Source organism: Camelus dromedarius, chromosome 9, assembly GCF_036321535.1.
Source record: "Camelus dromedarius isolate mCamDro1 chromosome 9, mCamDro1.pat, whole genome shotgun sequence".
NCBI lineage: Eukaryota > Metazoa > Chordata > Mammalia > Artiodactyla > Camelidae > Camelus > Camelus dromedarius.
In genome coordinates this window covers 24,536,923-24,562,906 of record NC_087444.1, presented here as the reverse complement: position 1 = coordinate 24,562,906, position 25,984 = coordinate 24,536,923, and the positions used below count along the sequence as shown (strand labels likewise).

At 56.0% G+C, this 25,984-nt stretch overlaps 2 protein-coding genes across 2 annotated transcripts in view; both read left to right on the top strand.

Moving 5' to 3' along the window:
- Positions 1–2,052: 2,052 nt before the first annotated feature.
- Positions 2,053–12,597, top strand: OSGIN1 (oxidative stress induced growth inhibitor 1). Its single transcript, XM_010980496.3, has 6 exons — positions 2,053–2,204; positions 6,177–6,281; positions 7,489–7,625; positions 8,401–8,592; positions 8,835–8,926; positions 11,282–12,597. The coding sequence occupies exons 2-6, from the start codon at positions 6,215–6,217 to the stop codon at positions 12,228–12,230; spliced, it is 1,437 nt and encodes a 478-aa protein (XP_010978798.1). The 5' UTR covers positions 2,053–2,204; positions 6,177–6,214; the 3' UTR covers positions 12,231–12,597.
- A 1,379-nt stretch (positions 12,598–13,976) lies between these two features.
- The window catches only part of NECAB2 (N-terminal EF-hand calcium binding protein 2), a 29,324-nt gene continuing 17,316 nt past the window's right edge, over positions 13,977–25,984 (top strand). The window contains exons 1-5 of the mRNA XM_031457988.2: positions 13,977–14,207; positions 16,653–16,677; positions 21,111–21,219; positions 23,330–23,355; positions 23,526–23,623. Coding sequence (XP_031313848.2) covers positions 13,983–14,207; positions 16,653–16,677; positions 21,111–21,219; positions 23,330–23,355; positions 23,526–23,623 — 483 coding nt within the window. The 5' untranslated portion in view covers positions 13,977–13,982. The remainder of the gene's footprint in view (positions 14,208–16,652; positions 16,678–21,110; positions 21,220–23,329; positions 23,356–23,525; positions 23,624–25,984) is intronic.

Here is a 25,984-nt window from a genome sequence, read left to right as displayed (position 1 = left end):
AGCCAGGGAGCTGAGGTCCCAGCAATGGACTTCCTACAGCCAGCTGCATGTTATGGCACCCTGTGTCACATGACCCCAGAGGTCACTTCTGCCAAGGACCCCAGGAGGAAAAGACCATGAGTACCATTTCCCCTGGGTAAAGGGAGGTTCTTGGGGGGCAGTGCCTTACTGGAGCTCATCCAGAAACCAGCTCTCACCCACCCCACCACACACCAGGCACATCCCAGCCTGGACCAGTCACGAGATTTATGGGGCCCCCTGCCCCAGGGTCTCCCTTTTACCCCAGCTCCTCACACTGCCCCCAGACCCTGCCAGCAGCCCTCTCTACGAGAGAACCTCTCTCTCTCCCACTTCTCTACAGGTCCCAGCTGTTCTCTGCATCTTCAGAGACATCTTTCACCCGGGGTCCACCCCCTGTCCCCAAAGGAGCCCTGTGGTCAGACCTGGTCCCCCTCCTCCTGGTCCCCCCTCCAACCCAACTGTGCATGTTCTGGGGCTAGGCCCTTGTTCTCTGTGGCCACTAGGGCCCGGAGTAGAAGAGAGACGTCACCTTGGGTACCAAATACAAGGGGCAGCAAAGCACTTCATAATCAAGGCACGTAGTGTGTTCTTGCAATATTTTTATTTTTATTTTTTAAAATTTTTTGGGTAGGGAGGTAATTAGGTTTTTATTTATATATTTAGTGGAGGCACTGGGGGTTGAACCTAGGACCTTGTGCATGCTAAGCATGTGCTCTACCACTGAGCTATACCCTCCCTGCCATGCAGTATTTATAAAAATCAAAAGTAATGCCAAAAATCCAAGATGAACAAAATATCAAAGTTTTAACTAAACACAGCATCAGTATTACGATTTTTCTTTTTGCATCAGGCTCCGATACAACTCAACCTGGCCTAGATACAGATCCTGCCTTTGTTTGCAGTTTTAACATTTTGTTTATCTTGGATTTGGGGTGTGAATTTTGATTTTTTAAAAATTGCATCCAAATACTACTTTTTGATTACTGAGTGTTTTTGGCATCACTTTAAATTTTGCACACAAGGTGAGCGCCTCAGTGGCCTCTCCTAGTCCTGGCCCTGGCGGGACCACCCACAGTCCCCTCCCACCAGCCACAGGGCACGGCTGGCAGGAAAGTCCCCAGGGCAAGAGAGGAGGATGGGGGTGACAGAAACATCAGTAATGAAATAACCGCTAATACGCACTGAGGTCTGTGAGCTAAGGACTGTTCTAATTCCCTCTCATCCTTCCTTCTGGAACACCTACTGTGTGCTGAGCAGTATTCCAGACACAAGATAAACTAGACACAAATACACCTTCCTGCCACACAGAACCCACATCCTGGTTTGGGGAGAAAGGCGATAAGATAATACAATAAGTAGGAACCATCAAAATGTGAGGTACGCCAGTGCTGCACTCTAAAGAGAAAAAAGAGCAAAGAAAAGGTATGAACCAGGGAGCAGGCTTCGTGTTTTAGGCACTTTAACCAAGAATGAGGTCATTGAAACTCCACAAACGCCCGGGGGGGTGGGGGGGGAGTTGTCAATTAGCCCCATTTTTCAGATGAGGACACTGAGGCAGCCTGTCCAGGGAGTGGCAGAGCTGAGTTCCCAGAACCTGTAGGCTGGTGCCAGAGGGCTTTTTATTGGAGGGGAGGGAAGGGAAGAGGGGGAGGGGAGGGCACCATGTGGAACCAGGTAGAATGAGGGAACAGGGACTTTTTTCTCCCCTTAAAGGGGCCCCCTGGGCTGTATTTTAGGCAGTACTGTCTCCGCCTCCCTGAGGGGAAAGGCCAGGTTGGGTCATTCAGGGTCCCCTGGTTCCTCCCTTCACTGACTGAGCCCCAGGGGTGGGGGCCAGCCTGGCCACCCACAGGCCCTGCCCTGCAATGGACCAGCCCCAGGAAGGGGAGCCCTTTAAGGCCGTCCCCTGGGTTGGCAACGTGACTGCCCTCCCTCAAGTGTGCAAGTTCATTCATCCAGGGGCCCCTGCTGACTCACGCTTATGAAAGTGATTTTTCTGGCCCCGCCCACCACCCGCCTCCTCCCAGCCCGTGAAATACTCTCGCTTCCCTGCCTCTCACAGCCTCTTGGATCCCCACGGGGTAATGGGCATCTTGTTCCCTCGACCGGCACCGTGATCCCTGGTTCTCCTAGTGCCTGACCAGGCCAGGCTCACCAGTGCCCTTGACAACCCTTCCCATCAGGTGAGTGGCTGGGGCGAGGCGTGGGAGGTGGGAGACAGTGGCCCGTCCAGAGCAAGGTGACCTGCAGGGCCCTGGAGCCGACGTGGACCTCAGGTGGTCCTGTAGGCTGCCCATCCTGGCTCCAGGGAGTCGGCATGATCCCCCCTCCCATGCCCCCAGGTTCCTCCTCTACCCTGCCTGGCCCTGCCCATCTCCAGGTGCCTGGCACTGTCAGCCGACAGCTGCCCTGCCGCTGGCTCAGACTGCACCCCAGCCCACGTGATGCTGCTCTTGGCAGGAAAGAGAAGTGTGGCCCGCCCGGGCAGGCTGCCCGACGCCCTGAGGCCACTGGGTCCCACAGCCAGGCTGAGCGCTGCCCTCGGGACTCTGCCTCTCCTGCTCACTTGGGACAGAGCCCCTGAGGCTGCTGAATTTGAAGGGTGGAGCCCCAGGGGGTCTGGGGAACCTCAGAGCTCTTGGGGCTCCAGACGCGGGCGGCTTTGGACGGAGGTGATGCCACGGGGTGGGCACTGCAGCTGACGGTTCACCTTGGTGGCTAGTGGCAGATGGTACTCAGGCTGACAGAGCACCTCCTCATCCTCCTCCTGCCACAGCCTCATGTCACTTTTTTGGTGGCACTGTTGTCATGCTGTTTTCCTCAGAGGGGACTCATCTCCCCCCACCCCGTCCCTCTCCACAGGAATCAAGGGGCAGGATTTGGGCTTGTGGGCGTAGTCTCCAACATTCCTGGGCGAGACACCTGCTCCCTCCTGATGCAGTTTCTCCCTCTGGGCAGCCGGAATAAGAAAACTCACGAGGCAGGTCATTAAGTGAGCAAGGAGCCACCAGAGATGCTCAGTTAAGGAGGCCATACAAGTGTCCCAAGTCTTAGAGTAGTTTTGCATTTTAGTAATCCTAGGAGGACCAATGCTACAAACTCCAAAGAAATATCCCTTGAAGGTGCGACTCTTACCACGTCTTTAAAGCTAATGTTCTTTTGTGAATTGGAATGCATCTTTAACGTTAACTTCTCTCAGCCAACATTTGCCGTCTTCAACTGGATGGATGCCAACAAAAAGTTCACACTGAAAACAGACTGTTCCAATCCCACAAAACCAAAAAGCATGAAAGAAATAGGAAGTTAAACTTTCCAATGAAAGCTGGCTGTGTGTGTGCCTCCAAGGTTTTGAGACCTCTAAGTCTATATCGTTGCACAGGAAGTGACCTCTCAGGTCAGCCTCGGGGTGGTGACCTCATGCGTGTGGCATCCAGAGGTTTCTGGCAGTGAGACTTGGATTCCAAAAGCCCGGGTGGTAAATAGGAAGGCTGAAAAGGGGCAGTCAGTTTCCTCATCTGTAAACGCAGCTCCTGTAAGACTCTTCTTACTGGTTGAAGTGGGGATTCGAAGGGACAGGGAAGTGAAGGACTTGGCCGGGGGTGGGCATTCTGTAGGTGCTGGGGATAGGTTGGCCCTTCATTGTCGGGGGCTATGGGGTGTCTAGGTGGTCGTAGCCCTAGGGGACCAAACTCATTCCATTACCACTGGCTCTGTGAGCTTGGGGGCGTGGCCATGGCTCCCTGAGCCTCAGTTTTCTCGTCTGTACAGTGGGTTCCAGGAGGATTATAGGGGCGGATACACAGGAAGCCAGGATTTAGCCAGGATAGCACATGCGTCCTGTCATTGCTACTCCTGGGGACAGTGCAGATGAGGAGTGAGGGGCCCCAGGGCAGTTTGAAGGTACCCACAGCCGACTTCCCCAGGGCTACCAGGCACACCCAGCGACAGATAGCTAGTGGGAAACTGTCCCTCCCAGCTGGGAACAGCGGCCCTGGGCCTCCCTCCACAACACCAGCGCTGGACAGAGCAGTAAGGTGAGCAGAGGGGACTGCACTCAGCCTGGCCTCTGGCAGGAGCTGTCACACCCTGTCACGCCATGTTTGGGGGACTCAGAGAAGGCTCTGGAGCAGGGAGGCCTGGGCTCCAACCCGGCTCAGCCTGTCTGTGCAAGCTGGGGCAACCCACACAGGGCTAGGAGAAGCTCATTGGGCCTCCATTTCCCCATCTGTAATATGGGCATGATTGTGAGAGGACTTCTAACAACCCAATTAAATGCATATTAAATTACTGAATGTTTGTGAAGTGTTTAGAGTGTGCTTGGCACCGAGCTAACTCCACAGAGTATGGAAAGGTTCATCATTTGTTGTTGTTATCAGTGGCAGTGATGTCACCCCAGAGTCCTCTCCCCAGGCAGATAGCATGGGCTCCTGCAGGGAACCAGACATAGAGATGGCCACATGGTCCCCGTTGGGGGACACAGGGCTTACTGTGACAGGTGGGGGAGGCTGTCCCAGGCCAGGCCGCAGCTGAAGGGAGGAAGGCTGTTCTCAGGGGACCTGCAGGCAATGAGGAAGGCGTCCTTAATATGCCATCTCCCCCTATGTGACATCCTTTACCGTTTAAGCCTCCCCTTCCCCACTTGCCAGACATAGGAGGTGACATCGCCCACCTCTCAGGGTGGCTGAGAGGCCCAAACGCTATGGCTTAGGGACAAGGTCCTTGTAAACTGTGAAGTGCTGTGGGAAGGCCCGTTGTCGCTGTGAGAGGCCTGGCTGGGCGGCTGTCCCTCGTCCATCACTCGGGACCTGCCCAGCAGTGGACACTGGTGTTGCTGTCACTCTGCACCCATCAGAGGTCATGTTTTTTTCAGCCTGTTCAAGATTTTCAAAAAATGTTATTTAGTTGCCCAGTTTTCCAAATCAGAGAATTCACCTAAAAATACAGATTTCTGCCTTCTCTGGAAGAATTCTGAAGGCCAGCGATGGGCCCCATCCCTGGCTGCTCCCCACCCCACTCACTCTTTTACAGGCTACAAGCCCCGGGTCTCCCCAGGTCAAGCCAAGTGCCAGGCATGGTGCATTCAGGCAAAGCCTTGGCACCGTTAGCCCTGGGTGATGCTGAGCAACTTGCATGACTTCTCCAAGCCCCAGTTTACACATCTGTGAAGTGGGATAATAACACCAAGAGGACTCTCTGCATAGGGTTGGTGTGAAGAGGACATGAGAAAAAACATGTCAAGTACCCGGAACACGGAAAGTGTTCAGTGCCCACCCGTTCCTCACGAGCCCATGTGGATGTTGCCTTGGCCCTCAGGACGGCAGGGCTACCAGACAGTGGGTGATATCAGGGCCCAATTAGCCAGGACTTGGGGATGTGGAGAAGGTGGGTCTGGTCTCCTCTGGTACTTGCAGCCCTAGGAACCGAGTTTGGGTCCCTCTGAGTGATTTGGGTCTGTGGTCAGCAGGGGGCGCTGGTGCCCCAGAGACAAGCCGGTTTACAGGCATTTCTCAAACCAAGATGCTCGGGCTTCTACGGTTTCCCACATCCACCTGTTCTTTCCCAGCCCCTGGAGCAGGCAGTGAGCTCTGGTCTTTTCCCAGTGGCACATTTGTCCCAGGAAGGTGCTTCACATACCCTACAGCCCTATGGGGTAGAGGCAAATATTATTCCCATTTAACAGATGAGGAAACTGAGGCTCAGAGAGGTGAATGGGCCTCTGGTCACCAGCTCAGAAGTGCCTTCCAGGGCCAGGTGATGGTTCCAGAGTCCACCAGGCTACACCGAAGACCCGAGGGCTGGATTGTGCGGTGGGGGCTGTGGCCATCACAGAAGTAGGGGACATGGCTTGTCCCCAGCTGGGTGAAGGAGGCCTCATAAACGATGAGTAATAGGCTTCAAGTATTGTCACTGTCCCTGATGGGATGGGGAGAGTGGAGTGAGGCTCAGAGAAACAAGGGCGACCAGGCTGGGGGAGGGAGTCCTGCTTCACTGGGCCTGTTTAGAATGTAGCAGGTATGAGAGGGGCGTGTCATCCCGATATGACTCCAGGAAGACCTTGGACTTGATCCTATGGGCCACAGGAGGCCAGTAGAGCTGGGAAATAACTGTGTGACACCCAGGCTCACCAAGTGGCCCCTGTTCCCCTGTGCTACCAGGTTGGCTGCCAGCCTCCAGCCCTCGGCCAGCCACAGCTATGAGCACCTGGAGGAAGGACCACCTTGGAGCCAGCAGCTCAGAGCCCCTCCCTGTCGTCATCATCGGTGAGTGCCACCAGGGGCAGTGGGAGGGGCTGCACTGAGCCAGGCCAGGTTGGGCCTTCCTTTACAATTGTTCTCTTCAAATTGGCCTCAGAGCCTTCACTGTGTGCCCAGTGCTATGCTTAGCAATTTATAAAACATCACTCCACGTAATCCTTCCAACAACCCTCGAGGCCAGAGCAGGATGATCTGCGAAGTTTGCCCAGCGAGGGCAAGGGGACTGGCTTTAAGCCTGCACCATCTTGTGCTCGCTCTGTGCCTGGCACTGAACTGGGTGCTTGAGCACGAGAACGCAGCCGTAGCACGTGATCCGTCCTAAGGTCTGCAAAAACGAAGAACAGATGGCCCCTCCCTCCAGGCAAGCAGCAGGTTGAACCACACAAAATGGCCATTTTTGTAAGTTAAAAACAGTTGAGCATCAGTGATTTCATATGGTTCATCCTAATAGTATTCTGCGTAGGGGTAAGGCTTAGAACAGCACAAGATAAGAGGGTGGAAAGAGAGATAAGAATAGAAGTGAAGTCACCAGGTTAATTGCCCAAGAAGTGCCACTGATAAGCAGTGGGATTTGTCCAGACTTGGGGGCAGGCAGGCCCACAGGTGGCTTAGTAGCCACCCCCGAGCTTCCCCCCACCCCCAGGATGTAGCCATCTTTGTTATAATATTTTATGCATCCGTCTGTCCAAGCGCACTGTCAGTTCTGGAGAACTGGTCTAGTTTTCAGTAATCTCAGCATCTCAGTCATGCTCTGGGTGACCACAGGCAAGTCACTTAACCTCTCTGTGCCCCAGCTCCCTCAAGGAGAAAGGGTAGCATGCGCCTGGCGACAATCATCAGGGAAGCCCAGTGAGATGAAGCTTCGGGGCTCCAGAGGGGCCTGGTACAGCAGCAGCGGCTGTCAGTTTCGTATTGTTTTGTTCTTATGAAAATCACGTGACAAAGCTTGACATGTGGGAAGTACTCGGTCAGTGTCAGCAGTTATCACCCCAACTTTATTGCTGTTAAAGTAGTCCAGGGCTCCAGCACCTGTCCATGACTTTATTACTGATTGTTGTCATGCCTGGCACGTGCTAAGGGCTTTATAAATGTTTTACTTTTAGCTTTACAAAGAGCAAATCAATAAATCAGACGGATCAAGACCAAAGCCCTCGGTGATGGTGGTCTTTTGCACCCCAAAATGCTGCCCTCTGACCCTGCCCTCTCTCTCCAGGCAACGGTCCCTCAGGCATCTGCCTGTCCTATCTGCTCTCGGGCTACACCCCCTACATGAAGCCAGATGCCATCCACCCGCACCCACTGCTGCAGAGGAAGCTCACCGAGGCGCCAGGGGTCTCCATCATGGACCAGGTGGGCCAGAGCTCCGGGTAGGGGGACACGCCCACTGTGGGGTAATTTTCCCAGCCTTTCCAAGGCAAAAATCAAAAAATATACATTTGTGAGACCTAAGACCAAACTCAGCCACCTGGAGATAATTTTGGTTGTCACAACCCAAGCGGTGCTACCACAGGCCGAGAGGCTCGAGGCCAGGGATGCTGTTAAACATCCTAGAAAGCACAGGACAGCCCCACCACAAAGAATTCTCCGGCTCAAATGCTGGTAGTGCCACAGCTAAGAGCCCTGCCCGAGATATTGCAGGTGCACTAGCCTCTGCCCAATAGGGCTCACCAGTCCGCCCTCCAGGCCCCTTGCCTTCCAGGAAGCCACTCAGTGTCCCCCACCCCCACTTCAGGCAGCATCAAGATTCCTAGTCCCCTCCCACCCTTGAGCTGGCAGTTGCGGAAGCAAGCCGGCATTTGCGGAAGCAAGCCGGCATTTGCGGAAGCAAGCCGGCATTTGTCTGAGGGTATTTTTCAAAATGCCTTCTACAGGACACCAGTTCCTGGGTAAAAATGTAGGGGGAAATGTTCCTGCTCCAGTAAGTCTGAGAGACTCTGGGCTTGGCAAAATTAAACAGGTAAATGATAGCTGCAGGACTTATCAGAGCCTTTAATATGCCAATGTGCATTATCTTCCTCTGAGAGGTGGCATTCCACAAGCTTATCTGACACTCTGATCTTAGGGTGGGAATGTAGGGCCCTCCTCCAGGGGCCCCTCTGACTTGCGTCCCCCCACCCCACTCCAGGACCTGGATTACCTGTCTGAAGGCCTTGAAGGCCGGAGCCAAAGCCCTGTGGCACTGCTCTTTGATGCCCTCTTGCGCCCAGACACAGACTTGGGGGGAAACATGGAGTCTGTCCTCACCTGGAAGCACCAGAAGGAGCGAGCCATCCCCCACCTGGTCCTGGGACGGAAACTGCCTGGGGGCGCCTGGCATGTGAGTGGGGCCCCAGGGTGAGGGGACTTGGGCTGAGTCTACATGAAGTCTTGGGGAGAGTCCCTCCCTAACTGGGTTTAGGGCTCATCCATTTCCTGTCTTTCCCTATTCACCTCTCCCTCCTCCCCTCCCCACCCCCACCCCCGTCTCCCACCAACCCCAGCTAAGACCTCCCCTGCCCTCCAGCCCTGAGTGGGTTGGAAGCTAGTAGAGGCCTTGACTTTGGTCTCCTTTCCTCCCAGTCCATTGAAGGCTCCATGGTGACCCTGAGCCAAGGCCAGTGGATGGGGCTCCCGGACCTGCAGGTCAAGGACTGGATGTGCCGGAAGCGAAGGTAAGGTGACTGTGGGAAGCCCAGGGTGGGCAGGGAAGACCAAGACATTGAACCCAGGAACCAGAGCCAGAGGTATAGGGGCTTCCAGGCTCATCTAGCCTTGCCCTTCCTCTTACTGGGGGGGTGGTGCGGGGGGAGGGAACTAAGGATCTGACAGGGAATGGACATGCATAGGACCACACAGGGAGTGAGCAGCAGAGCTGGGTTCACCAGGGACTCCCTGTCCATTGCTCCTTCCCCCTGCCACATGACCTCGACTTGCCCTCCCTGGAGCATCCCAGGCTCTAAGGAGGGGGTGACAGTGGCCCCTGCTCCCCACACCCTGCCCCAGAGCCTCTGGCCTGGGCTCCCCAGTCCTCTGGCCTCCCTGCAGCCTCTCCCACTAATTTGAGCCTGGCCTAGAACAGTCTCTTTTTTCCTAGGTCAGCTAATTAGATGCACTTTTTTAAAAAATGTTTTTTGCCATAGAAACATAACCATACTATAGAAAAACTGAAAATTGAGAGAAGGAAGGAAACTGACCCCAACCTCACACTTCTACCCACCGCTCTTACATCTTGGGGGATTCTCTTCCCATCAGGTTTCCTGCTCCATAACGCACACTTCTGACCACCCCGGAGAAACAAATGAATGACTAAATAGACAAATTCCAGCCCCTGCTCCTCCTGGAGTGTGAGGCAGAAAGTTGCCCAGTGCTCAGGATGGACGATTGCCACCTGCGTGGTGTCTGCTCTTGTACATTTCCTCCACCCTCGGGGGCCGTGATGGGGGACCATCCTCCACCCAGCAGGTGGTTGACCTCTCTGGCAATTCAGTTTCCATCTCTCCAGGGTTCACTGTCTGTCTCTTTGACACAAAGACTTTGTGTCCTGACAAATGTGGTAGGAAGACGTCCAGGCTTGTGGCGTGAGGTGTTAACCTCTCTCATAAATTTCACTTGTAGACGTACCCTTTCCTATCCTACTCTTAAAATGTAACATGATGTCATGAGGCTTCATGTGGTGATGACGCAAGGTTTGCACAAGCATCCTCTTACGTGGCCACATAATATTCCCAAGGGAGGGCGAGCATCTCCACTGAGTGATTCCTACCAGCTGGGTCTTGTGCTTAGATGTAGGAGCCCAAAGCCACTCTATTATTATACAAAACCCTGGATGTAACATCCTATTAGGACAGTCCTTTAAAACAATTTTTTTACTCAAACAGAGGAGGGGAAATGACCAACCCACAGACATGAATTCCAGAGTCCAGGTTGTGTAGCAGACTAATGAGTTGGATTGGCTGGAGTGGCCTTAGGGGATGCAGTCTGAGATTATTCTACAATCGTGGGTCGTGTTGGCAGCGTGTCACAGAGGATTCTGTTTAGGCGAAGTAATCCTTAACAGGATGTCCACAGGCCAGGGAAAGTACTCACCGAGGTAACACAGGTTGATACAGGGAGGAGTTGAGATAATGTCAAAGTCTGTGTGCCTCACCCACTGGCAGCACTGGCCCTAATCATTACCCCAGAAAGGGTGGCAATAATAGTAACAGTAATGATAACAGTAACAATAATAATAAATAGTCTCTGCTGTTACTGTGAGTGCTGGGGACTGTACTAAGTGCTTTACATGGTTATTCTTTAATCAACTTATTTACTGAAATACAAGTACATATTGGAAAGCACACAAGTCATATGCACACAGGAGGATGAAATTTCTTAAAGTGGACACACCTGCGTTTCAGCCACCCAGACTCAAAAAACAGATCCCCTGTCCCCAGAAGCCCCCTGGGACCCCACCCAGTCACCACCCCCGCCTCATCCCCAGAGGAAACCACTCTCTTGACCTCTAACTCCATAGATTAGTTCTGCCTGTCTCTGAACTTTATAAAAGTGGAATCCTCCCACAAATACGTAGAGTACTATTTAGTCCTTTGAAGGGATAGTGGTGGCTGGCCTCATTTCCCTTACGACCTGTCAGGTTCTAAACTCTTCCTTCGTATCATCCTCGCCTCTCAACAATGGCACAAAATTGGTGCTGTCACCACAGTCATCCTCATTTTTTAAACGAGGAGCGGAGGCAGAGGGTTCCAGGCACAAGGCTCACCAGTGGCAGAGCTAAGATCTGAATCCAGGCTGTCTGGCCCCAGAGGCCACATTCTGAACCCCACCCTAATGAGGCACCCTGAGTCAGCTCCATTTTATAGAAGAGGAAACTGAGGTTCTGAGAGGTTAAACCACTTGACCAAGTCCTGTGCCTGTGGGTGGGGCAGCCACTGTCCAGCTCCAGGGTCTGATTCCAGCCCGCCCACCCGATAACCACCCCACCCCGAATCTACTATCTGACTCTCACCCTCCCTCGTCGTTCCCCCCAGAGGTCTTCGCAACAGCCGGGCCACGGCCGGGGACATTGCTCACTACTATAGGGACTATGTGATCAAGAAGGGTCTGGGGCACAATTTCATGTCTGGTGCTGTGGTCACAGCCGTGGAGTGGGGTACACCTGAGCTCAGCAGCCCCGGGGCCCAGGACCCCAGCCCCGTCTTCCAGGTGAGTGGCTTCCTGACAGCCACGGACCGCAGCCAGCAGCCATTCTCCCTGTGTGCCCGCAACGTGGTCCTGGCCACCGGCACATCCGACAGCCCAGCCCAGCTGGGCATCCGTGGGGAGGGCCTACCCTTCGTCCACCATGATCTGTCGGCCTTGGAGGCAGCCACGCGGGCAGGCACAGTGACCCCGTCATCGGATCCCGTCGTCATCATTGGTGCGGGGCTGTCGGCGGCTGACGCCGTCCTCTATGCTCGCCACTACAACATCCCAGTGATCCATGCCTTCCGCCGACCCGTGGACGACCCCGGCCTGGTGTTCAACCAGCTGCCCAAGATGCTGTACCCTGAGTACCACAAGGTGCACCAGATGATGCGGGAGCAGTCCATCCTGTTGCCCAGCCCCTACGAAGGCTACCGCAGCCTCCCCGAGCACCAGCTTCTGCTCTTCAAGGAGGACCGCCAGGCTGTGTTCCAGGACCCCCAGGGCCACCAGAAGGTCTTCGAGGTTTCCCTGGTGCTGGTCCTTATTGGCTCCCACCCTGATCTGTCCTTCCTCCCGGGGGCAGGCGCTGACCTGGCCATGGACCCAGACCAGCCTCTGAGCGCCAAGAGGAACCCCATTGACGTGGACCCCTTTACCTACCAGAGCATCCACCAGGAGGGCTTGTACGCTTTGGGGCCGCTGGCCGGGGACAACTTTGTGCGGTTCGTGCAGGGCGGGGCTCTGGCTGTGGCCAGCTCCCTGCTGAGGAAGGAGGCCAGGAAGCCGCCCTAGCACCTGGCCTGGCATCCTCACATCCATACCCTAAAGAGAAGGGGAGATCACCACAGCCCTGCTGGATGCAGAGAGTGTCCCAAGATGCCCCAGTGATGGAAGGGGGCCTCTCCTGCCAGGAGACAGGAGAAAACACGTGCCCTTATAATGGGCCTCTCAGATGAAGAGTGGGAAACCCAGCTGCCCAGACTCAGACCAGGGTAGGAACAGTGACTGCAGACCGGGATAGGCCCAGACCTGTAATTGGGGGGTGAAAGCTGCCAGTGTGAGCTGGGATCACCAGGGCCAGCTGAGTGCCGAGCCAGGAGGACTTCAGTCCTCACTCTATCCAGAATCAGATCCCAAATAAAACCAGAGCCTGCCTCCACTCCTGTTTCTGATGATTCTGTGCTTGGAGAGGAGGTGGGGTGCTCAGGACTCTGCTCTGGGAGCCGGGGAGTGGAGGCAGGGGCTGAAGCACAGGGCCTTGTGGGAGAAGGACCTTGGACTAGGAGGGCTTAGGGGACAATGGATGGTGCCCCAAGTGGAGGGTCAGCTGAGTGGGAGCACAGGAGACAGCAGCTGTGTTAGAGAAGTGAGGGGAGGGTGGGTTTGTGGAATGGGTACTGGGGAGGCTTTCACAATCCCCCGAGCCCTCCAGTCTAGTGCCCACCCCCTCCCATTTTTCCTTCCTACCCCACTGCCTCCTTTCAGCCAGTCCTTCACGTTCCCCATACTTGCACCTGCCATCAGGCCTTCGCACAAGCTGGTCTTTAGCCCAGGGCAATTTTCTCTCCTCTCTTTAACTACTCCTCTTCCTCTCAGCATAAGGATCACTTCCTCTCAAGTCTCTTCTGACACATACCCCTCGGTGGCCATAAGGTGAATGAATCCCCCTCTCATGGCCCAGGGTTCCACCTCTTTACAGCAGTGTAGTTTTAATTGTTCACTTATTTGTGGAATCATTCCAGTCCCTGGCTCGGCCCACTTGGATATAAGTTCCAGGAGGCCAGGGACCTTTTCTGTTTCCCTGTTCTGAGAACCCATTGCCGGCACCAGGCCTCGTACCTAGCTGATGTTCCTTTAATCCTTTGGCGGTTGGAATGGATGGATGCGGGGAGTGTGAGGGCAAGAGGGTGTTCTGGGGCGAAGGCTGGTTCTGGGCGTTGTGTAATGGGACAGAGAGGTCTGAGAGGGTGTGTACGCCGTGGAAGGGAAGAGTGGGTACCAGCAGAGTGGTGGGGGAGGTCCCCTTGCGTGGGCGCAGATGCCGGAGAGGCAGCCGGCAGAGGGCGCTCCGGGCCCGCTGGACACCGCGCTCCGGCCCCTGCAGCAGCGCCACGAGTTGGGGGTGGGCACCTTCGGGAGGGAAGGCAGTCGGAGACTTTCGGGGTGGCAGCCCCCAGGGCGCCCCCCAAGGTTGTGGGACGTCCACAACCCTGTGAGTACTGGGCAGCCCCCTCTGCGGCCAGGCTGGAGTCCAGCCCCCAAGCCCTGCGCCCCCACGGGTACACCCTGCCTTGGTGCCCGGCCGCTGGACGTGGGGGCGGTGGCCATCGGACACGTGGCTCGGGGTCCGGGCGGAGCGGCCCCCCCAACCTGTCCCCCGGCGCCGGCCGGTCCCCGCGTGGCCGCGGCCGCGGGGACTGAGGGAGGGAGGGCGGGGCGGCGCCGGGCGGCGCAGGGGAGGGGGTCGCGCGGGGGCGGGCCGCGGACCGGGCGGGGGTCGGCGGGCTTGCGGGCGGCGGCGGCGGCGGCGGCGGGCGCGGCGCGATGTGCGAGCGGGCGGCGCGCCTGTGCAGGGCCGGCGCGCACAGGCTGCTCCGGGAGCCGCCGCCGCAGGGCCGGGCGCTGGGCGGGCTACTGCGCTGGGTGGGCGCCAGGATGGGCGAGCCCCGGGCGCCGCTGGCCCCCGACGCCCCCGCCGCCCCCGCTACGGACCCCGGCCCCGGCCCGGGCCCCGCCTCTTCGCGCGGGGGCACCTCTGTCATCCTGGACGTGAGTACGCGCGGGCTGGGACCCCGAGCTCCCTCCTCCCACGGGGGCGACCCCGACGCCGCCCTCCCGGGTCCCCGCCGGGACCCGCGAGGACCCCTTCTCCATAAGCCCGGACCCCCGGCCCATCCCCCTTGGCGGCCCAGAGCAGGACCCGCACCGGCCCCTCCGTGTCCCAGAGCGCGGTCCCCAGCCCCTCCGGGTCTCGGCGGGTCTCCATGCCAGTCCTGTCTCGTCCCTGGACCTGGACGACCCCCTCCTGCCGCCCCCTCTCTCCACTTCTCGGGATCCACACCTTCGCGGAGCTGGGACCTGGAGCCCCTCCACCCAGCCACCGCCCCCCTACTTTTGTCCTGGCCAAACCCTCTTTTTTTCCCAGCTCCGACCTCACCCTTTACCTCCATCTCTTCCCTGGAAAGGAGCCCCTGACCGCCTCCAGCCCCGTCCTCCTCTCCATCCCGGATCCCTGCTCGAGTCGCTACTTTTCTGAGACCCCCTTCCGCCCCCCCCAACCCCTGGCTCCGAGGGTTTCTCCTCTGGCTCTATACCCTAAGCCCTGGTGTTCTCACCCCCAAAGATCCGTTTGCGCCAGGCACCACCTCTTGAAAAATGAAGCCCCCTCCCCTCATCTGTTTTCCCCTCTCCTTTCAGTAAAGCTGGGACCATCCCCATCCGCTGTGAGCCTGGACCCCTCTGGGCACCCACACTCCACTGAGCCATCTCTGTCCTTCATTCCCTTCCCCACCCCACCCTCCCTCTCCTCACCCCCTCATCCCCTCTGGGACCTAAACTGCCCCACCTCACCCTCCCACCCACTCTCCACTGTGGGAGGGAGATTCTACAGGGTGGACAGCCAGCTGGGCTGGGAGACTTCCCCTGTAGAATGCCGGAAGGAGGTGGAACGAGCTTTGCCCAAGTGGCAGCATGGAGGTGGGGTGTGCCTGACCAGTGAGGGTCTTGTGTGGTGGGTGGCGGAGGGCATGGAGTGCCTTGAGTGTGCATCGTGGGTTTCTGGGAGAGCTGTGTGTGTGTGTACGACACATCCCTGTGAGTGTGGGGGAGCGTGGATTTCCTCTCACTCTCCTTCCCTTCCTCTTGGAGCTGGTAGCTGGCCCTGGGAGGAGAGGGCTGGGCTGGGAGGGGCATCTTTGCTGTGAGTGCCCAGAGCCCTAGTCCTCCCAAACACACTCTTGCACAGCTAGATCCTCTCTCTCTCTCAGCCCTGGCAGAGTTCATGGGTGGAACCCTGGGCTACCCTCCTAGGACAGCCCTGCCCAGACCCTTCCAGGTTCTCCTGGTACAGGAGGTACGCTCCAGAGTCCTCACATGCTGGCCATGAGCCAGCTCTGAGCCTCCATTTCCTCATCTGTGAAATGGGGTGATGAGCAGGTGGGGGGGGCCACGTCACGTGGTCGTGCCAATCACTTGTTTACCACCACCACCCAGCACAGCCACTGGGAAGTGGGACCCCAGCCCCCAGGAACCTTGGGGTCAGGAACAGGAGTATGGGCCACTCAGGCTAGAGTTCTGATAACTGCTCCCACTTCCACCCCCACCACAGTGGCTCCCACCCAGTGCCCTGGACTTGGGGTTCAGCTTAGAGAAGGGGGATGTTTGAGAAGCAGCTCTGAGCTGCTGCTTTAGTTTGTCACAGCCTCAGGTGCCTGATAATGGATGCCCTCCCATTGCTTGGGGGTGTTCTGTCCTTGAAGGTGTTCGGGTCACACACAGCAGCGGTGCCTCCCCTCCTCCCACCATCAGCAGGGCTTACCTGATCCCACAAATACCAGGAGGAGGAGTTACCTGGTCTCCGCTGGGGCTGAGGGGCATTGAGCTGCCCCTCCCCCCCCCACCCCCATGCAGCCAGAACCTGGCATCTGTACCTGGATTTCTGAGCTCCCAGCAACCTGCTCCTACCTCTCCCTCACCCAAAAAAATAATCCATCCTGCTCTGGCTGGTCCGGTCACCAGGCCTGGCGTTTCCCTTAGCTGACACGTCAGTTGAGACTTAACCCAAACTCCCAGGCTCTTGAGGGGTCTGGGGTAGTGGGTGTAAGGCAGGTGGCTGCATCCGTGGGGCAGGATGCGAATTGTGAGTGTGACTGTCTGACAGTGGGTGCAGCACGGGGACTGATGGTTCTGGAAGCACGCCCGCCAGCATGTGAAGGGTGTGAGCATGTGTCCGCGCGTGTGTGCGTGTGTCAGCGTGGCCGTGGGCAGGCTGGCAGCACAGAAGGGAGAGGAGGCAGCTGCTTCCGCGCGGGTTGGGAGGGCCTCTGCCTGAAACATCCTCCCTCTGTCCCTGGATCCCAGTCCAGGGTCTCCTCCCAAGGCAGGGAGAAGGGGGCCCAGCTTCCCCAAGCCCACCTGGAGGGGAGGTGGTCAGAAGCCACTGGAGGGTGCCTGCCCCTCCCTGGCCGGCACTGACTCAACATCTCTTCCCTGCAGATTTTCCGCCGGGCAGACAAAAATGGTGAGTTTCCCTCCCAGGCTGTCCCCCAATGGGGACCTGTCTCTTTCCAGTTCACAGTGCAGGGCTCTGAAGTTAGAAGGCGTAGTCCCGGCTCTGCTCTCTGCCTCGGGTTCACCGTCTTAATGAATAGATGTCTGTGACACTGTGATGTCTTGCCTGTGGTAAATGCTTGGGGTGCCTTAACCTCCTGAAGCTGGGCTGGGCCAGAGCAGCCCAGGCAGGGCCCAAAGACCACCCTTCAAGGAGCCCCCAGCCTCACTCTTGGCCCTTCCTAGGCCCAGGCACCCGTCCTCCTCAAAGCCACCTGAGACAGCACTGTTGCCCCTGTTCTAGCAAGTCCGTCAGTGACTTGCCCAGGGTCACCCAGCTGCGTGAAGGCAGCCGAGGCCCTGCTGTGGACCCCCAGGACATTCCCCCACCTCATGTAGCCTCCCCAGCAAAGTGAGCAGCACATTGTCTTGACCAGCGAATTCAGGACACGCCCCTTCTCCCGACTTCCCCTGGACCTTTCTGAAAGGCAGGGACCAGAGGATAATAAAGTTTACTAAGGCCCACCTGAACCTTGCAGCCGCCACAGAGAGTGTTGTAGCTTTGTAGGAATACTGTGGTCCTCATTCTAAGGCCCAGAGCAACTCTCTGTGGACTTTAACCAAGGCACAGGCCCTCTCTGGGCCTCAGTTTCCCCATCTGTAAAGTGGGACTATAGCACTTAATCTGCCTCCTTCCCTGGGCTGTTGGGAAAACGCGGGAGGAGACGTGGGTGGCAGACTTTTTAAAAGAGAATCAGGCAGTGCTCAGTGTTTGTTCATGGGGAAAATACTGCAGCTGCAGTTCAGGGTGGCAGCTCTCGCCTGGGCCCGGGCCCCCCTCCCTCCTGATCCTGAGAGTTTCTCTGGAGCTATCTCCCCATCGTGTTTGTGTAAAAGGTGAGGCCTCCGGAGACAGGAGGGGGTGCTCAGGCCTGGGCTGCACATCAGCACCCAGGAGTCTCCATCTCTTGACCGCACCCTGAGTATGACATTGGTTCCTCCCAGGCCTCTGGGACCCTGGACCATGAGCAGCAATTCCATAGGAAGCAAGGAGGAAGGAGAGTGATGTAGGGGGACGTTAATGGCACTGGAGAAATTGCCATGGTATTGCCATCGCGGCCTGAACAGCATTAGAGATTCGAGAAAGGAGTTTGGGGGTTTGACCCCTGATTCAGGCCTCTCTCTAGTCTTCAGTGTGCACCCGCCTGGGGTGGAGAGGTCCTTGCAGTGTGCTGGCCACAACCCTCAGCCGATTGTGAGGTTTTTACAGGTAGGGATTTGGGCTTGTGCCTGGTGTGGGCCAATGCAGGTGACAGACTTGCTCACAGAGCTGTAGTGAAGGTACAGGGAGGCTTGGGTCTCGGCACGCTGTAAGGAGTCAGCGAGCCCTCAGACCAACTGATGAGTGCCTCGGAAAACAGCCCTTGGGTTTTTCAACCAGTGTCTGATTCCCAGCCGTGCTGGGACTGCCAGGACTTGACCACCTGGTGGAGGCGGCCAGTGGCATCAGTTATGCACCAAGACGTTAACAGACCTCCTCATTTGATGTTCACTGTGCTCCTACTGGGAGAAGGAGTACCACCCCCCTTTTCACAGGTGACACAAACCAGGCTTGGGAAAGGCACATGAGAGACCGCAGGTCTTCGGCTGGGGAGCAGGTCAGGTGGTTCCAATTCAGCCCAGCACAGTTTGCAGACATTGTGTGGGCAGAATTGTGTGGACGGACGTATGAGTGTGGGTGTAGACAGAGCCAGAGATGCACACTCGTGTGCACACTTGTTTAGTACCTTGGATGCTGGCTCTGCCCTGGGTGACCCCAGCAGCGAGAAAGCCTGTGTGGCGGAAGAGGGGGATGTGGTCTCAAATTAGGCCTGTGGCCGCAGGTTGGAGTGGAATTAGCCTTTGGGATCACGGGAGCAAGGGCTCAGGCTGTCCTGTCTTGATGGCTCCAGGGACAGAGCCATCTTCATGGAAATGGAGGTGGGAACTGGGCATGGCTCCCAAGGGGAGGCAGAAGGTGGGGGTTTTCTGCTTGGACACCTGGGGGGGTATGGCACCCAGAAGGGTGGTATGGCTGCAGCGGAGGGCTGAGTGCCAGACGGTGTTACCCTCCATGGGACGGGGACACTGGAAGATGCCTGGCATTTCAAAGGTCACTGCGACAGAGGCTGAGCTCACGCTAATTAGCGAGGACACCTGCAAATGGCCCACTTGGGGTCCTGGAGGTGCCGGCCTGCTCACTCATGTAATTGGACAGAGGCCCGGGCAGATGTTGCTTCCTCATTAGCTGATCTGGGTTTGTGAGGGTTGCAGTGGGACAGCCAAGGGAAATGTCACCGAGAAGGCTTTGTGCTTCCGAGGCCTGGCGGGCCTCTCTCCGCCTGTTCTGAGTGCAGGCTGGACGGAGATGCATGAACTCGCAGGAGAGGGCGGCAGGGAGAACCCCCCACCAAGCCCCGGGCCCGTGGCAGACGTGACTAATCGATCCCAGCAGGCTTCCACTCAGTCCAGACTTGTCCCCAGATTTTCCACGGAGCCCCGTGGCTGGGGGTCTTGCCACAAGACCCTGCCCCAGGTCGGGTTGAGAGCATATGGACTCAGGAGCCAGGTGGCCTGGGTTCAAGCTCCAGTTGTGGGACCCGGGCAGGTCCCTTCACCACTCAGTGCCCAGTACGGCTCTGTCACCTACGCTGTCGGGGAGCCCGTGAGGACTGAATGCGTGGACACCCAGAGCCCTGTGTGTCCACCCAGGTTCTAAACTGTGCCTCCTGGGTTCTTATCTGTCTCATCAAAGGAAATCTGGAAAGTCTCTTTCACAGAAGAGAAAGAGCCACAGCTGAGTTTACAGATTTCACAGCTGGTATCATGTACTTTTTATGGTTGGTTTCTGGGTCTTCTGAGTGTGAAGGGGGGTTTTTGTTTGCGGGGTTCTTGTTTTTGAGAGTCGCAAATTCATTCCTCGTCTGTGACCTTGAACCCTGAGCTGGGATGTTGGAGGCATATGGGACGTTGCCCCAGCCCCCCAACATGCAGGCACTATTTTCGAGTCTCTCCACACAGGCTGAGGGAAGCCACGCAAGGTGTGAGGAGTGCTCTCTCCTGTTGCCCGACTTTGAGCCCCTGTAGAGCTGCTGGCAGCAGAGACAGAAGCTCTGGAGCCTTTAAAATGTATGAGTGCCTTCTGCTCCAGGCCCAAGTAGGTCTGCCAGGTCCAACTGGGCCGACAGTGCCCTGCATAAGGGTACCTACCGGAGAGAACTGGGGGACTGCGATCCAGCCTGCGCTCCCCTTCCCCCAGTGCCTGCTGCTGGGCTGCTTCCCCCTCCCCCACCAAGAAGGCATTTCTTTCTCCTCCACACTAAGTGTCACGTGGGCTCTCAAGGGCTTTGATTGCAAACTGGCTGGAAGTAGTGGAAGGGGTCTGCAGAGGGGCCAGGCCCACCCTTCTCCCTGACCTCCACTGCCTCTCACAACTTGGCTCCTTTAAGGCAGAACAGGAGCCTGTCTTGGAAAGGAGGTGGAGGTGGGTGGAGATCACTTGCCAGAGTGTGCTCAGCAGGAATGCCTAGGTGGGAGGGAGTCCCTGGAGTTCTGCTGTGAGCCCCTCCTCGGTGGCCTGTCTGCCCCACCGCCCAACCCCATGAGAACGTCCCCAGCAGATGCTGTTGCCCAGGGTGACTGCATGTGGAGGAAGAAGAGGTGAGATAGAGGGGACAAGTGGCGTGCGTCTGCTTGGGGGTGCCCTTTGTCCAGAGCCCTGCCCCCCATCCCAGAACCGCAGCCCCAGGCCTGGCAACCCCTCCCCTTGTGGTTTAGCATCCTCGGGGCTGCATCCCTGGCACCCTGAGAACTCTGTGTCACTACTGGAGCTGGCTCCTCTGGTCAGAACCTGCGAAGGCAGCGTGGAGAGGGGTCATCCCCTCCCCAGTGTCAGCACCCTGGCTTGGAGGAGGCTGCTGTGGAGACGGTTTCAGAGTGTAGAGATTATCTCAGCATTTGGAAACAATGAAGAGTGGTCATCAGATTGCCCCACTTTGGCCCTGCCTCTCACGGGTGTGGAGCTACATTAAGTAGTACCTGTACCTGTAGATGGTCAGGTGACTTGAAGAGAAGATTGGTGGGGGCGGGGCACAGGGCTCTCTACTTATTGATGGGGCATAATGAGCCCCAGCATTTGTTGATTTGGGGATTACTTGTAAATGGGTGTTGGTCTGTTGGTTTGGGAATTAGCTGGATGAGTTGGTGAGCTCCCTGAGCTGGAGTTTGCTGGTTAATTTGGATTAGCGGGGCAGGCAGGGATTATCTGAGCTGGAGGTCGTCTGTTAGTTTGGGGATTGTCTGGCTCTGGGGATGTCCCATCTCTTAGACACCTGCTGCTCTCCCCTCTCCCTCCCTTCCTCACAGATGATGGGAAGTTGTCCTTGGAGGAATTCCAGCTCTTCTTTGCAGATGGCGTCCTCAACGAGAAAGAACTGGAGGATCTCTTCCACACAATCGACTCTGACAACACCAAGTGAGCTGCGTGTAGGGCAGGAGCAGACCCTCCGGGGTGTTGGAGGGAGTCGGGTGGCTGCGTCTTTCTCACTCAGTCTCTACTGCCCACTCACTACAGGGGCAGGAGACCTCAAACTCCCTAATCCAAAAGCCGGATCTGTTTGCCCCCCTCCCCTCCGCGTCAGGGCAATTTGGGGAGGGAACCAATTGACATGATGTTGGCAAGTGTTTCTCTTTTCTGAGCATAGGTGGCAAAGCAGGGAAAGAGCCTGGATTTTGCAGGATGAGGAAAGGGGGAGGTGGGGCAACTTAGCCCAGTTCTACCACAACGCTTTGTGCTTATCCCTAGTCTCAACAAGAACTCTGTGACCCTGCTCCTCCCCAGGGCTCGCCTTAAGCCAAACTGATGCTAACTCTGACCGTAACCCTACTTCTGCTGCACCTAACTCCCTTTCCTCCATCCCGCTCCTCCATCAGAACCTTAACCTGCAGCTCAGTCAGCCAAAAACTCCAGCCCCAGCTCATCCCTAAATCGAGTGCAAAAGCTCACATTCTCCTCTAACGAATCTGACCCTTTCCAGCTTGAACTCCTCCCACTTCCTTGGGATCCCCAGGCAGGATGAAGCCCCCTTCTCCACCCCGCTCAGGTTATGAGGACCTCAGTTCCTGGGGGCTGCTTGGGGGCAGATTTGATAAGTTGGAGTCCCCTGTGACAGGCTAGAGATGGCCTGGACCAGAGTGGGGCTGAGTGTCCTGGGAGGTGCAGGCCGGGAGCCAGGGTGGGGCAGGTGGCGCGGGCATCCTTGCCCAGGGAAAGGCCACTTGAAAGAAACAGCTTCCTGCTGCACACTCCAGGGGGATGCTTTGTTTCTGGAGCCAGATGGAGGTTCTGAGCGGTGCCTGCAGCCCCCCAGGGAGCTTGAAAGGGCTTCAGCAGGTGCCTGTTGATATTCATCCTCATTTGGGCAGCTGGATAGGGGAGAGAGGGGCACTGACACACAGCTTGTGAGTGCGGGCAGGGTGGGCTTTCCATTAGAGAAGATCAGAGCTCTAAAGACTTAGGAGAATTTTGTATCCAACGTTCCCTGGAGTGTGACTCCCTCCTCAGGATGCTAAATCGGCTTTCTACCCAAAACCATTCACATGGCTTGGAAAGATGGGGGAGATGCTGCTTTAAAGCACCGTTAAATAGGCTTCCTTTCTGCAGGATTTGTCAGAACTTTTAACAATTTTTTTTTTTTTTTGCGGGGGAGAGGTAATTAGGTTTATTTTTTTTTTTTTAATGGAGGTACTGGAGACTGAACCCAAGACCTTGTGCACACCAAACGTGGGCTCTACCACTGAGTGATATCTGCCCCCAGGATTTTAATATGTGATGCGAACTGGGGGAACCTGCAAGACAGAGTTTGCAGGGCCTCTGAACCACGAGCCTTTTCCCAGGAGCATCTTGCTGGAGTTGGGTCCCACCCAGCACACACTTTCAGCCAGCCCCTGCTCTCTGTGTCAGGGAACTGGACCTGAAAGGGAAGGTCATCAGAACCCGCACGAATGCTCAGGCCCCTTGGTGCCTCTGAGGCTGCTGCGTGTGCCTTCATCTGCGCAGGGGGTCTTCGTGGGCTCAGCCTCCGCCAAGGAAGGACTGGATGCTTCTCCCCTCTGTGGGAGTGGGGTTGCCGGACCCAAGGGCTAGCAGGGCTAGGGTGAGAACCAGGAGGACTCTCCTCCCTCAGCAGAGCCCCAGGACCCTGCAGGCAGGGATGCCCAGGGCAGCGCATCTTGTGAGAGTTTTGTTGACACCCTGTAATAGTCTCGGGCTCTTTCCCTCTTCCCAACCCCTGGTTTAGCCCTATCTGCTCACAGTGTTCTCAGCCGATGACTTTGGGAGAGGATTGGGGTGGGTGGCATGGTGATGGGGTCAGACAGATGCATAGACGTGGATCCCTGGGGAGGGGGCAGCGTCCTTTACCTGCTGCTCCCTCATCTGTAAAGTGGGGCTTAATGTGTCAAGGCAGAGGATGAAAAGAGAGGAGGCAGGGGAGATGTTTTACCAGCTGCAGTGGGCTGTGCTTGCTGTGGGGGGGGGGGACTGGACAGGCCTGCCTCTGAGCCCTCCCTTTCTGTCTCTGCAGCCACGTGGACACCAAGGAGCTGTGTGGTAGGTGCCCGCTCTGCAGGGACCAAGACTTGGGTGTGGTGTGTTTTGAGGGTAGGAGTGGGACTGGGCAGAGGTAGTGAATGAGGGGCACAGGCAGGATGGTTGGGAGGGCCCGGGGGGAGGGGCACAGTCCTCCTATGACCCTTGAGCTTTGCCTTCCCTTCCCCCAGATTACTTTGTGGACCACATGGGGGACTATGAGGACGTCTTGGCCTCCCTGGAGACCTTGAATCACTCTGTCCTGAAGGCCATGGGCTACACCAAGAAGGTCAGTGGGTGTGGTGGCCCCTGGGGGTCCAGGGTCTGAGTGCTGGTTTGGTTCTACATTTCCCCAGAGCATCCTCAGCAAAGGATGCCTGGATTTGTGATGCCAAGTGTCGGGTGAATCTGGCTCTGAGGTGGGCTTTGCCTGGGGCTCCTAGAGGGAGTGAGGTAAACTGTGAAGTGGGTGGAGCGGCTTGACGAATGGCTCTGTCCAGCAGGGTCTGGTTTGGAGTGTGAAGCCCTTTCCCAGAATCAGGCATGGTCCTGGGATGGAGTCTTATAAGAGAGGAGCAGTCACACTGAGCCCTCCGGATCCTTGGACAGGCGTCAGACCTGATGATTTGCAGGGTTATGAGTGAGGAGGGAGAGGGGTGGATGTGAGCATCTGAACTTGACCAGGGATCTAGTGGTGTCCGTGGTGAGTGCAGTGTCTGGGCCGGGAGACGTGAGCTGGGCAGCAGAACCACTAGGAGTGTTGGGAGGGGGCCAAGTGCTGGAGTCCCTGCATGTCGTGGAGGAAAGTCCTGATGTGGGGGAGGAGCACGGAGGTCTGGGAGATGGGGCCAGTTGTGAGCTGGGCATTGTGGTGCCTTGGCATCATAGCTCTGTGGGCATAAGCACCCGCCCCCAGCTCCATCCCCACGTGTGAGTCTGCATCCTCCCTAGGCTGGTGCTTCTCCCGGGACCCGGTGTGGGGTGTTCCTTCTCTGCACCCACGGAGAAAAGGGGCAGCAAACTTCCTAAGGACCTTGGATGGCCAGGACTGAACACTTGCTTCAGTTCTGCTGGTGGCTGACGTCACTCCCCTCCTTTCAGAGCTATGGAAACAGAGGCCCAGAAAGGCAAACCCTGCAGAGTTGTCACCAGACCCACTTGCAGGTGGAGGCCAGGGAGCTTAGCTGATTGAATCAGCCAGGCCTGGTTGAAGGAACCCAGCCAGTCACTTCTCTTGCTGAACCTCAGTTTCTCCATCTGTGGAATGGGAGCATTTACCTTATAGAGTGCTTCTGAGGACTGAATGAAGTAAGGGATCTTAGCACAGGGCCTGGAAAATTTTGGTTTCTGTCCTAGGGTCCTGCTGTTTTGAGTCTTGGTGTTTTAAAGTATATTTTAATAGGATGTGAGACCAGTTCCCTTTCATTGTTCATCCTTGTAGACTATTTGATATTCTGAAGGTATCAAGGTGGGCAGTGGATTTAGAAAGGAGGGCAGAAAGACCCCAAACTCTGACATCCTTGCACAAACAGGGGTGTTGGCCCTAGCTCCATTCTTCATGGGCTGGGTGAGGTGCACCAGATGCCCACATTACAATCCCTGCCTTGAGCCTTAGTTTTCAAATCTGTGAATGGGGCCACTGCCCAGCAATGCTATCTCAGCATTAATAGCCTGCATGCTTGCTTCTTGGTCTTTGTTCATAACTAGTCAATTCTCCATCAAGGAGAAGATTTTAATGCCTACCAATTCAACATAGAGCAGTTTTGGAGATTTTGCTCTTGGAAATCATGCAGCCTTTGGTGCGTTCTTATGGTAGGTTGGTGGTGGTGGTAAGTTGTAAGGGGCATTTCTTACTGTTGAGTGTTTTCTAAGCAATTTTTTTTTTAAAATTGGGAGGTAATTAGGGTTTTATTCATTTAATTAATTGATTGATTAAATTATTTAATTAATTAAATAGCAGTACTGGGGATTGAACCCAGGACCTTGTGAACACTCTACCAGTGAGCTCTACCCTTCCCCCAACCAATTTTTTTTTTTTGTAGAAATGCAGCTTGTTGATTATTTCAGAAACTTCTCTTGCATCCATTGATTTTACCTGACTTGTTGGCTTTTGTTGATATGCTGTTGTAATGTAAGTTGCTACCTAGTGATCACCTTCACTTCTGAAAGGTGTTCCTGTTTCTCTGACATGTCCTGTCGCATGTTCCCCAGATTTGCAAACATTGAAATGGCCCTACATCAGCCATCCTTGTTTTGCTGCTGATGTTCAAATGCTTCTGTCTAGTATTTCTTCACTAATTATAATATTAATACCACTGCTTATTTTAGAATCCTCTTCAGCCTGTTGAAAAATATTTTTGCATCCTCTTCGTTCAATTTTGCCTTCGGGGGTGGTAGTAAATTGTTTCAAATGCTTTTCTGGTATTTTTCAGGGATCATATGATCTTTCATAAGCTATTGATGGGGTGGATTCTATTATTAGATTCTCTCCTATTGAACAGTCAGTCCTTCGCTTCCTGGGATAAACCCTAATTGGCGCATTATTCTTTTACCACATTGCTGAATCCTTGTCACTAGCTGACCGTTTTATCTCCTTCTCCATGAGAAATTGAGATTGGATGATAGTTTGGCAGTGAATTGTAGGCAGCTT

Coding starts and splice junctions, on each gene's coding strand:
- OSGIN1 (XM_010980496.3), top strand. CDS start 6,215: ATGAGCACCTGGAGGAAGGACCACCTTGGAGCCAGCAGCTCAGAGCCC. Junction 6,282..7,488: donor CCTCCCTGTCGTCATCATCG/GTGAGTGCCACC, acceptor CTCTCTCTCCAG/GCAACGGTCCCTCAGGCATC. Junction 8,593..8,834: donor TGCCTGGGGGCGCCTGGCAT/GTGAGTGGGGCC, acceptor CTTTCCTCCCAG/TCCATTGAAGGCTCCATGGT.